We start from the raw sequence: 12,238 nt of genomic DNA, 5'->3' as shown, positions 1-12,238 counted from the left end.
CTCATTGTGCATTACCTTTACCTCTCCAAACAGCAACACGAAAGCCGATGCTGCTGACGCCTCTGGCGGCGAGGGCACCGAAGGGCAGTGTCTCAAAGGATTCGGTAAAAAACGGGGGCACCTGGATGGCCGGGAATCTTGGGTTTCGCTCATGTGCCAGAAGATGGAGCCCCACGCAGGGCTCCACACTCAGCGCGGAGTCTGCTTGGGATTCTCGTTCCCTCTCCCTCAGCCCCTCCCCCACCTCATAGGCGTGTGCATGTGCGCGCTCTCTCAAATAAATAAATCTTTAACAAAAGATTTAATAAAAAAGGAAAATTTACTCTCCTTCTAAGACGAAGTGAACAGCTACTGACCTCCTATTCTAGGGCAGGGGGTTAAAGGGTCTTCTACACAGAAAATTAGAAAACCTTTCAAAATTTAAACATTCACCAATTTCTTAATGAAATTGCCCAAATGAAAGACATGAGGAAGAGTTTTGCAAAATGTGTCTTTGGGGTGTGTTGTCATTTCGTTCTCTTGGTCACAGGTTCTTTAGGATGTTCAACAGAGCCCCCAAAACATCCTTTCACCAAAACGCCACACAGGACAGACACGGCATCAGAGACCTGCCTCTCCCACCTACCAGGGCGCCCTCCCCAAACGCACTCACCGTAGCGCCTGGACAAGGTTAAGGTCAGTGAACTCATGTAACTCCACAAATGCGTGAAGAACCTGGATATTAAACTCGTCTCTAGGAGGAAAAACAGAAGATGGGGGTGGGGAGCAGAAGTCAGATGCTGAGCCTGAGAATCCAAGCCGTCCAGCCCGAGCCAGGCACTTCCCACGTGGAGTCCTGCAGGCCCGCCAGCTCCACACACAGCAAGGAAGAAGCCCGTGTCCCTCTGTCCCCACGCCTCCCTCACACCAGCCACTCTTCCCCAGAACTCAGCTGCCTCAGGACAGAGCTCTCTTCAGGGACTGGGAGCGTGCTGGAACTCCTGACCAACCCCTCTGCCGCCAGCGTCTCCCAAGCCCTCACCTCTCCCCCAGGTAGTCACCAATAGCGGTTTTGTTGAGGCCTTCCCCTTTGTACAAGAACTGGGCGATGTCTTCACAAGTATTCTTCAGCAGGTCATTCTCTATTAAGAACTGGATCCCCTGGAAGAGACAACAATGACACCAATCACACTCCACACTGGAAACCTCTAGAGAGGAGGGGAAAGGGCAGAGGAAGGATGTGGGTGTGGGTGCTCTGGACACACGGGAAGTATCTAATAAGACTCGGCAATGGACACGAAGGGTCGGAGGAGTCCCAGCTGAGGAGCCAGGGCTGAGGACATGACGACGGGACGTGTGCGCTACAGAAGGGCCGGAAGCTGTGACGGACAGCACCGGGCCCCAGCTGAGCACCACAGCGACCCCATCTTAGAGCCCGAGGGCTCCGGCGGCACCCTCTTGCTCACCTTTTTAGGGTCCATGTTAAATTTTTTCCTGCCCATGGCTACCTGTTTGTTCCTCTGCATGTTTTTCCTGTAAAACAACCACCACAGCCACGTTAGCACTCCAGGCAGTCGGAAAGCTGTGAAAGACTAATGTCATTCCCACTTGCACCCACTGACTCGTGGGGAGTTTTGAAAGCACGATCAGGAGAGTGTGGCATACTTAGGACTATGTGTGGAAGGTCAGCTGAAATCCTGACCCCAGCCCCATGTCCATTTGTTCTTTCTATCCCAGTGCTTTTTCTTTTAACATGATTTTTTAAAAACTTGATTAAGGTATCATGTATCTATCACACAATATACTCATCTTAATTGTTCATCTGAACGATTTTAGTAAGCTTACGAAGCTGTGCAACTGTCACCATAACCAGGTTTAGAACATTTCTACCACCCGGCGAGAGTGTGCTGCAGGAGCCAACAGCCTGTTAGCTCAGCCCGCCTGTCCCGTGCGGCCGGCCGGCTTGCCAGCGGCCCGCAGGTGGGGCCGTGCGAAGCGAGAGCATCGTAGCGCGGCTGCACAGGCCTTCCCCTGGGCATGCTTCCATCTCCCGCGAATGAACGCCTGGGCGCTCCACTAGTGGCCACGGCACAGGCGCGTGGGGCCCCCGACGAGAAGGTACCACACCGGTTTCCAGTGGCCACGCCGGCTCGCCAACACCAGGGACCCAGGCCCACTCTTAGTTCTGGGCCGTCTTCTCATCACTGACTTGCATGTGTTCTTTACGTATATATTCTGGATACTAGTCCTTTTCCAGATACACTATTTATTGCAAATGTTTCTCCTTGGCTGTGGTTTACCTACCTGTTTCTTTTCATAGTATCTTTAAGACCAGAAGTTTTAAATTTTGATAAACTCCAATATATCCACTGCTTAAAAGCTACAGTTTTTTTAAATGTAAAGTTAAGAAAGCTGTAATCCCAACCTGACAATCAGAGCCTGGAAGTGATGAGCCGGCCATTTCGGTAGACCGCGAGCGTTACTAATCTCTAATGGCACTGCCCACACCCACTTAAAATAACAAACTCAAATGGTTTTAGGAAGCCAGACAGGGGACTTAGGCTTAGAAAAATACAGACATGTAGTGCGTTAGAAACAGCCCAGTTAGTGTATTAAGTACTTAGAAAACGGTCTGGGAACCCCATTCAAAACTAAACTCTGGAGCTCGCTGACGCTTCATGCCGTCAACCTGCAAACAGTCCTCGTCACGTTGCACTATAAGGCCCACGTCCACACTCTGCCTCCAAGCGTAGGCACTCGGACACAGCTGGGCGCTCCAGCCTTCGGAAACGGTGCGGGCAGCATTAAGCTTTTCCTTGACACAAAGGAAAAGCACAAACTCTAAAATGCAAGCACAGTGAACAGCAGAGGGAAGAAACACCAGTTCACACAGTCATTTAAGGGCTGTTTCAGGCTTTGGGGGCCTTCAGAGGTCTCTGGTTCAATGTCTGCAACCATGCGAAAGGCCCTCACCTGTCGGAGCCCCTGCACTGCAGGGGGGAGGACAGAAAACAGGGAGACGCGTGTGCTTGCTAGGGACCGAGGACAGAAAGTGCTCCCTTAGTACACAGGCCGCAAGTGCAGGCCGGATGCTCGGGAAGGCTGCAGCCATAACACCCAGTGGCCAACTGGACGGACTCACCTTTCTTCTGTGGACCCGAGGTTTTCAATCTCATTAGCTACCTCTGCTATCTCATCCTTGAGCCTCTACAAAACAGACAGTCCAGAGTTACCAGGAGGAGCCGATGCAAGTGGGAGGAGCCCCTCTAACAGCTCACGTAACTCCCTCCAAACACAAGGCAAAATAAACCAAAATGAAATAAAATAAGACAAACCAGAAAAAAAAATCTTTAACATTTGGAAAATTCTTCTTTTCGACAAATATTTATTGAGCTCCTCCCAGACAGTAACGTTCCAGGGAACACACTGCTGGAAAAGACAACTCCCGACCTCAAGGAGGTCACAGTCTAGAGAAGCAGCTTATAGTTGTACACACTGCATAAAATAGGTATTTTTCCACCGAAAGGTGGCTGCCTTGATTAGTTGGTCAGAGCATCTCTGCAGCCTGCTAAGCTTGAAGACAGGATGAAGGACCCACACGCCCAGCCAGCCAGGCCCGCGGCGCTTGGGCTGGGCCAACACTGCCGCCCAGCGGCAGGCAACGGGAACGTCCAACCCAAGCTCCTGCCTCTTCCCTGCCCCTCTCATGGGTATGGCAGACCCTCCGAAGGGACAGTCAAGGTGAAAGGGGCTTCTAGTGAAAAACTGCTGAGATTTCCTAGCATTTACCAGTGAAACAGGAATCAAAGAATTAGTGCAAATGATCAAATTAAACTGAAGCCGACACCAGAGCACGTCTTCCCACACTGCAGCTTTGGGGTTCCAGGGCAGGCCCACTCCCTCCCCACCCCCAAACTCCCAAATGTTTTACAAAGCATTCTACAAGAATAACACCTGCTGCCCCAAGGGCTAAAATAATCCAACCAATGGCTTCTATGACTTATGTCCTACACCGCTTTGCAGTTACGCAAAGGATCTTAGAAACACAGATGAAACCGCTCGCTGGTAAAGCATCTCGTAGGGAACAGGGCCTCCTTTAACCCTGACAGCAGCCTATCAACAGGTGTTTTCATTCTTATCTTACAGCTGAAGAAGCTGAAGTTCAAAGGATCCTTTTATCTGAGATTGGTCCTCAGGGAAGAGGTAGAGCCAGGACGGGACGTGGGTCTAGCTTAACCCAAAGTCCATGTTCCAAGCGCCTGAGCCCTCACCCATGCCCCACTCGGCAGTGAGAAACCCGCTTGGGAGTCGGGGGGCCGCGGTCACCTAGTTCTGACAACTGACCAGCTGGGTGAGGGCTTCGCAAACCACCTAACCTAAGCTTCCCTCTTCTCACTGGTGAAACCAAGGTTATTGTCAGTAACTACACTTTGCTCAGAGCTGGGGTGGGGTCAACTCAGAAGATGTCATGAAATGACTCTTTGTAAAGGACACCTGTCACACCGCACGCGTCACCGCTGTGACCTCCTACCTGAATGTCAGCCAGCAGCTCCTGCTTTCTCCGCCGGATGTTCTCCAGTTCCTGACGCTCCTCTGCAGTCAGGTCACTGGGAACTACAAGAAAGGAGGAATATGTTACTAAGAAAACTTTATCTCACCAAAAATAAATAGACTCCGGAGACCACAAAAGGACAAGGACGCCACGGAAGAAACCAGAAGCCCATTTTGGAAACGGGGACAGCTCTGGCTCCCATTTTCCCTCAGCTTCACCAGAGGAAGAAAGCACCCTGCTCACAGAGAAAAGCTGGCTGAAGGAGCACTTGCCATGGAAACAAGAGAGAAAAGGCAGCCTGAGGTCAGATGAGGTTGGCCGGGGATAAAAGGGGACTGTCAGCCGAGCCCATCTTTAGCCCTGACAGCGGGGACACTCCAGGCTCCCGGTGAGCCCGTCTCTGGAGGCCTCAGCCCCTTCATGGGACACCCCCCACGACCCGGAACCACTTCCGCGACACCCTGAAGTGGGGAGGGGTGGTACCCGCAAAACAACATGAACACTTCTGTGCCATTTCTGGAGGGGGGAAGGGACAGACTAGACACAGAGAAAAAAATTCTAGAAGGATATACCCCAACTGAGTGCTTGACTCTGAGGACGGGGTTATGGAGACTTTGCTCTCTGCTTCACATGCTTCTGACTGAGCAGGTTTTCATGAGCTCTCATCCCGAGAACAGAGTCACTGAATTCCCGCTCACGGTTCTCACCACGAGACACTCCCCCCCCGCCCCGAGGCTGCACTTCCTCACCTGTAAGAACAGGGCATTGGGACAGCAGCCCCCTCAAGGGACCCTCCGGAACGTGCTGCGGAAAGCCACGCGGTCAGAGGGGAACACAGGCACTCGTGTCGGGAAACCCTGGGCTCACACCCTGGCTCCAACCCGCCACACACCCAGTAGGGGCGCCGTGTCTCAGCCATCACGCGCTCATCGGGCTGCTGTACGGGCCGAGTCCACCGGAGAAAGGGCCTCGAAGCCCGCCTGGGGCTTCGCTGGAGCTGCACGCTGTTGGCTCCTGTCTCCTCAGGGCAGAAGCAAAAGGCACCCGTGCGGCCTGACGAAAGGGGCAGCGCATGGATGTTTCTAGATGCGGCAGGCGCCTGTGTGAGTTAGAACCGCACCGTGTGACATGGTGGCCACGGGCCACAGGTAGGGCTACTAAGCACCTGAAACGCGACTAGACCAGTTCGAGGTGGACTGCATGTATAAAACACACACCGGACTTTACACGAAAAGGTAAAATATCCCCTTAGTAGTATTTTATATTGTTACACATTGAGCTCATTACTTGATAAATAAAATACACTATTTTAATTGATGCCACTTGGGCTACAAGAACGTAATGCTGCATTTTTGTGGCTCAGACTACATGTGTACGGGACAGCACGGAGCTCGAACAACGGCTCTGCTCGAAAGCACAGGACCCACAACTCTCTTTCTGTGACACTGAGACTTTAGTGCATTCAGAGACCAGCTCCTTTCCCCAAGTATTTCATAAAAATCATGGAAGACAACAAAAGAGGGCAGAAACAACAGACAAAAATGATGTCTAGAGCACAGGTAAATTACCTCCATTAGATAAGCTGGCTTTTTTTTTTTTTTTTTAAGTAAGCTGCACATCCGGCATGGAGCCCAAAGCGAGGCTTGAACCCACAACCCTGAGATCAAGACCTGAACAGAGACCAAGACTTGAATGCTCAACCAACTGAGCCACCCAGGAGCCCCTAACCTTTCTTTTTTTCTTTTTTTTTTTTACCCAGCGTTCTCCGACCCTTCTCTAGAAAAGCGTCTTTTAAACTTCCCCAAGACACACTAAAAAATGCAATTGCTATCATGACTCGATCTTCTCCATTCACAACAGTACCAAAGATGTACCTTCTTCGTGTGACAGTCACTGACATTTTCTATCATTTTACTCTTGTTTTCTTCACAGTGGCTGTGATGTCACAGCCTAACTGATGCACTGAGCCTACAGCAGGAAGCACCAATGTCAGAGGCTGGAGGGTTCCGGTGGACGACGGAAATCCAGCCCAGGTCACCTTCCCAGAGTGGCCTCGCCGTGTGCCTGGGAACTCCGAGGGAACGCTCGCCAGTGCTGCCCGAGAGCTGGACCGGTGACAAGTCCGCTCCGGTTAGAGGGAACACCACTCTGAGAAACAGCACAGACTCCACTGACGCACACTCCATTCTCAAGGACAGCACACTCGCAGGAGTTTCTTCTAGGTTTTCTGCATTTCACAGAGCAGAAGCTTTTCTAGTCCATGAAGACTAGAAGATCCCTTTAAGAAATAATTTCCTGAGGTTCTAGAAGACAATATTCATTCTAACATAACATGGTTTTGAAAATTTGAGCCAATAGTTCATTTTTAATAGCTGTTCCATGGGGGAGAATAATCAGGCTGTGATTTTGAAGCCACAGAGACGGCTTAATCAGATCAACGCGTCCCTACCCAAGCGGAGGCAAGAGTAAGGCCCTTGGAATGAGGCTGATGAAAAACAGACGCAGCATGTAGAAAATTTACATCTCAAGACTTGCTGTGCGCCCCAAGAAACCAGTGTTTCTCATTCCGGATTGGAAAATCTGTGGTTGCTTTCTTTTGAGAACCCCAGCACCCACCCAGTCCGGGTCAGCACTCACCCATGACCGTTCTTCTAGGAGGCCACAGTCTAGCTTCTCTATTACGAATTTAGAACGTGCTGCCGGTCCCCTACCTCCCAAGATGTTATTTTAGAAACAGTAAAGGAATGTTTCAAGAGCTATAAACCTACAATATCAAAAGGTACAAGGAGAGGAGCCACCGGCAGAAGAGATTTCAACAAACCTCTGGGACAGAGAGCAGAGTGCCAGCTCCTCCCTCTGGGAGGCAAACGCGGCGGGCGCGGGGGCCTCGGGTGCCTGTCACGGCCGTGTCTGCAGAGCCCGGCACAGTGCCTGACACAGCACAGGCCGAGCAAAACCACCGAGAGAGCAGCTGAGCCGGGAGACCTGGAACTGCCCTCCGGCAAAGGCACCTCGTGCCCAGCCAGACGAAAGCAGAGCCTCGCTGCACATGAGGCCCACCTCACACACGGAGCTCCCATTCGCCTTCCAGCCGCTGTGTTTCTTACAGCCACAGAGATGGCGGAGCCTACAGCCCAAATGAGAACCAGCAAGGCAGGGAACAGAAAACCCACCCTGGAGCGGAACAAAAGAAAACTTCAAAAGAACAGAAAACTCTGAAAAAGGGACAGTTAATACACTCCTGGAAATTAAACCTATTTTTGTCCCCTAGCCTCCCCCCATCAAAAAGAGGTTAAAAGATAAAGGGAGGCACATGCAGGATAAAGAGCAAAAAGACTTGAAGACAGAAGCAGAAACGGACTCCCCCAGGGAAGCAGTCACTGTAAACATTCAGAAGCTGGAGGATTCCGATGATTCTAAAACCTCCGTGAGCAGGAAGAGCGAGGAGGCGGCTGGTGTAACAGTGGACACTGGGAGACGGGAGAGGGGCTTTCGAGGGTCTAAATAAAAATGACTTTGACCCTAGAATGAATTCTCAGTCAATGTGGAGGACAAAACAATCGTTTCAGACACGGGAGGCCTTGAAGTGTATCTTCCGCGCTCCTTCAGGAGGAGGAAGACGAGCGCACAAGGACGGGGAGGAGAAGCCTCGAGAGCTCGAGGAGAACACACAGGCTGTCGTGTGCGGACAGGAAGCAGCTCAGCCCAGAGAAGGAACGGGAAGACAACTGAGAAGTATTTATGATATGCGGAGGCACCATGAGCCTCCTCTCAACAGAACAAGAAGGATCACTGGAAACAGCAACAACGAAGGGGCTCATGAGCCAGCCACGGCCGGCAGCGCTCAGGGGAGGCGAGAAAGCAGAGTCCACTGGACCCCAGGGCTGGGAACAGCGCCCGAGAGACAGAGCGCACGAGGGCTCGGCTGAGCAGCAAGCACACCCTGTGGTGGCGCTGTGCACGGCCGGTCAACTTGTAGCGTCAGCCTGCAGACACGGCACGCAGGCTAATCTCAATCATGCGCTATCACTGGCGAAGGCCAGAGCGAGGGAGCAAACGGAAAGACAAGGGGGCCCCCATGGCACCTGCTTACAAAAACAGGGACAGAGGTCAAAGATCAACAAACGGAGTTGTAAATATGTGCATGGAAGTTTCAAAAGCGAAAACAAAGGGATCAAAAACTGATACACCATCAAAAATGGACAGCAGGAGAGTGAAGAGAATGATGTGAAGTGGAAGAGGTCAAGAGACCATCTCTGACTTTGATAAAATCATCAGCTGGATGAGAATATTAACATGCACCTGGCAGCACCTACCAGAAGATAAAAGCCAGGAAAAGTTACTTACTAGCAGCTGCTTCTGGGGAGTGGGTCTTATGAGCTCCTGAGTACTTGCTTTAAAAAATACATGCAGGTACTACCGCGTTTTTAAAAAGATTTTATTTATTTATTCGAAAGAGGAGCGCACAAGAGAGCTTGAGGTGGGGACGGGGAGAGGGAGAGGGAGAAGCAGGCTCCCCACTGAGCAGAGATCTCAGGACCCCAGGATCATGACCTGAGCCATCCAGGTACCCTGATACTACTGCATTTTTAAAATGAAAAGTAGGGGTGCTTGAGTGGCTCAGTCAGTGAAGCGTCTGCCTTCGGCTCAGGTCATGATCCCAGGGTCCTGGGATCCAGTCCCGCATCAGGCTCCCTGCTCAGCGGGGAGCCTGCGTCTCCCCCTCCCTCTGCCTGCTGCTCCCCCTGCTTGTACTCTCTCTCTCTGTCAAATAAAAAAGTAAAATCTTAAAAAATAAAAAATTTTTTTTAAAAATTAAAAATAAAAATGTTTCTCTATGGTTCCTAGAAAAGACAGGCCTTCTACGTCCCGGTGGTCAGAAGGAAGCAGCGTCTGGCTACTTTGCAGTGAGAATAAACAAGACATGTCTTCACGTGTGCTTTGAGGCTGTCTCCTGACATTAACCACAGGATCTCTAAACCCGGCTGCATTCCACAATTGGCCACCTTAGATCACGGCGCTGCCTGCCTTAGGGCTCAGCAAGTCATCTGGGAACTTCTTTTAAAGAAGGGCAGGTTTCTGTCTCATCCTTCTAGTGGAATTCTTCCCTGAGACCAGGAAAACTCCAGCACCCTAACACACATAGCTCCCGCACTTAAACTCAACAAGGTCACGTCACCTCCTCACTTCAAGCCCTCACTCGCACACTGCCCAGGAGGAAAGTAAAGGCCATGGAGAAAATGCTTCACTTCACTTCACAGCAAAAGGAATGAAAACCATGGCTGGAGAGGGAGAGGGGTGAGCGACCCCCAGGACAGGGCAGGCCACGGCAGGGGCAGGAAGCGAAGGCACAGCTGCACGCACGCCGCACCCCGTGTGCCTGGAAAAGCAGCCTGGGCCCCAGGAAGGGCACGTATCAGTGCCGTGGCTTTCCCTCGAAGCCATGAGGGTTAAACTGTGAAAGATCGGCTGATGGGCCAGATGGCAGAGAAACAAACAACTCCTCCCTCCCCCGACTGCCACGTGCTGCAGCCACGCTTCTGTGCCAGGAAGGCGGCTAAGCCCCCTTCTCTTGAAAAGAATGGCAACCAGAGAGGCAGCAGCCCGAGCACAAAAGATGGGGAGCAGAGCGCCTGGGGGTCTAGAGGCCTCGGGAATTCACTTCTGCAAAGGTTAATTTACAAGGTGTCCCCCTTCCAGCAAGGGGGCCAGTCCAGGATGAGCCCTCCCCAGTCCTTCGTGGGGTTCCAATTCAATGAAGGGGATTAAAGTGCGTTCAACAAGGGACCATTGTGCTCATATGTGAACAGAAAAGCCACACAAGGGAAGCTTCCATTTCTTTCTTTATTTAAATGTCGCTCTGCAGATTTTACCAGTCGGCAGAACCCCAGAGCTGAAATGTGCTCCATCCAGCACATACAAAGGAGGACTGTCTTAAAGGGACAGCTCCCATAAACAAGCACATGGCGGCAATCACGCTCCCGCTCAGCTGCTGCCCCCCCCCCGCCCCACTCCCCCCTCAGCAGCCAGGAGCAGGTGCCCAGCGATCTGCCATCAAGTTCAATCGAAAAAGCAGCTCTTCTGAGAGCAGTTTCTGCCCAGCAGGAGCACAGGCAGCCGCCTGCCACAACGGACCACTCCGTCCTACATCCCCAGGAGTGTTAAAGACGTGCTTTAGGACAGAGACACCACTCCCAGAGGTCATCCAGCATACCAAGTCCTTCTGCCTAGCTCTAAAACACACCACTTGCCTTGTTTTTCCAACCATAATCATCAACCGTCGCCCTTCTTATATATAGCCCCTGCTTCTCAGTGGATAAGAGGGGTCCAAATTTAAACCAGCACAGCAGGGAAATGTTTTAAGAAGTGAGGCCAAGAATCTAGAAAGGTCCTTCCTTTCCCCCAAGTGTGGAGAAGGTAAACAGGAGAGAACACCCTAGTCCAAGTTCCCACCCAGGCCAGGGAGGGCATCAGTGTGCCAAGACACTGTCCCGGCCTTCCGGAGCACCGATACCACAGCTACCCCCTAGAACAAGCAAGGCCAAACCCTTCACAGCCCTATATGTTTTACGACACTGAAAACACACAGCTTCAGACGCCTAACTGTAAGCCCCAGCTAAAACAGGGGCAGCAGTAGTGAAGTACCATGCTTTCTTATACCCTCTCTAGAAACTGCTACCAACTCTAGAGAGAACACAGCTATTTACAAACAGCTTGTGGGTTCAAGAGTGCAAATCTGGGGAACTGTCCATGGGAGTGAAGGTGGTTTCTTTCCCCTCCAGAGACTTAAAGGTCAAAGGGCCTGCGTTTATCAAACTCGTACGTGTGCAGAGCCTACCAGTTAGATGCCTCACGATGCCCTACCCTATGGGGGTGAGTCATCTGGTCTCCCAGGAAATCCCAGTGACTTACAATGAGAAAGATTCAAGAGGCTAGAAAGAACTCAGGCGTTGGAGACCAACATTTAGCAAACTTTCACAAAACTCTCAATTCCAAGCTGACATCGGACTACCTGGGGTCAGATCTTTATGACAGGGATAAGAACGCAACCAACACGCACAGAATCTCTCAGGTAAAGGGCAACACAGGACACGGAAAACAAACAGCTATAATGACTCGGATATTGCAATGAAAACCTCAAATTTATTTTTTATTTATTTATTTTTAAAAAGATTTTATTTATTTGACAGAGAGAGAGACAGCCAGCGAGACAGAGAACACAAGCAGGGGGAGTGGGAGAGGGAGAAGCAGGCTCCCAGCGGAGCAGGGAGCCCGATGCGGGGTTCAATCCCAGGACCCTGGGATCACGCCCTGGGCCGAAGGCAGACGCTTAACGACTGAGCCACCCAGGCAAGCCAAAAGCCTCAAATTTAGAGACGGGCCTCAGGACAGCTGGCACAACCAGAGGGCAAGGGAGAGAAGACTGACAGTACACACGGACAGAACCAAAGCCCGGAACGTGGTGGCACCCTGGAGCCAACAGTGCCTATGACCATATAGGCATTTCGTATAGAAAGTCTGCCAACTTTAGAAAACTAGTGTCTTTTCCTTCCTACTAAGTCAAAACCATGGCAATCCTTTCTAAACTGAACACAGTACTAGTCCACCTCAAGAAGGGAGGAAATCCTGAACCCTGCTACAACACGGATGAACCTTGAGGACAGCATGCTCCGTGAAATCAGCCAGTCATAAAGGCCACATGCTGGA

The 12,238-nt window shown here is 51.3% G+C and overlaps 1 protein-coding gene across 4 annotated transcripts in view; it reads right to left on the bottom strand.

Annotated features, from left to right (window-relative positions):
* The window catches only part of CYTH1 (cytohesin 1), a 77,341-nt gene that overhangs the window by 16,013 nt on the left and 49,090 nt on the right, over positions 1–12,238 (bottom strand). For all 4 annotated transcript variants that reach the window (XM_045814601.2, XM_087854038.1, XM_045814602.2 and 1 more), the window contains 5 exons: positions 4,511–4,593; positions 3,122–3,186; positions 1,446–1,512; positions 1,022–1,140; positions 653–733 (listed from right to left, as the gene is read on the bottom strand). In XM_045814601.2, coding sequence (XP_045670557.1) covers positions 653–733; positions 1,022–1,140; positions 1,446–1,512; positions 3,122–3,186; positions 4,511–4,593 — 415 coding nt within the window. Of the gene's footprint in view, positions 1–652; positions 734–1,021; positions 1,141–1,445; positions 1,513–3,121; positions 3,187–4,510; positions 4,594–12,238 lie in introns of those variants that run through there.

The sequence above is a fragment of the Ursus americanus genome, chromosome 23, assembly GCF_024610735.1.
Source record: "Ursus americanus isolate L20-20 chromosome 23, mUrsAme1.1.p, whole genome shotgun sequence".
Lineage (NCBI taxonomy): Eukaryota > Metazoa > Chordata > Mammalia > Carnivora > Ursidae > Ursus > Ursus americanus.
This window is presented reverse-complemented; position numbering and strand designations above follow the sequence as displayed.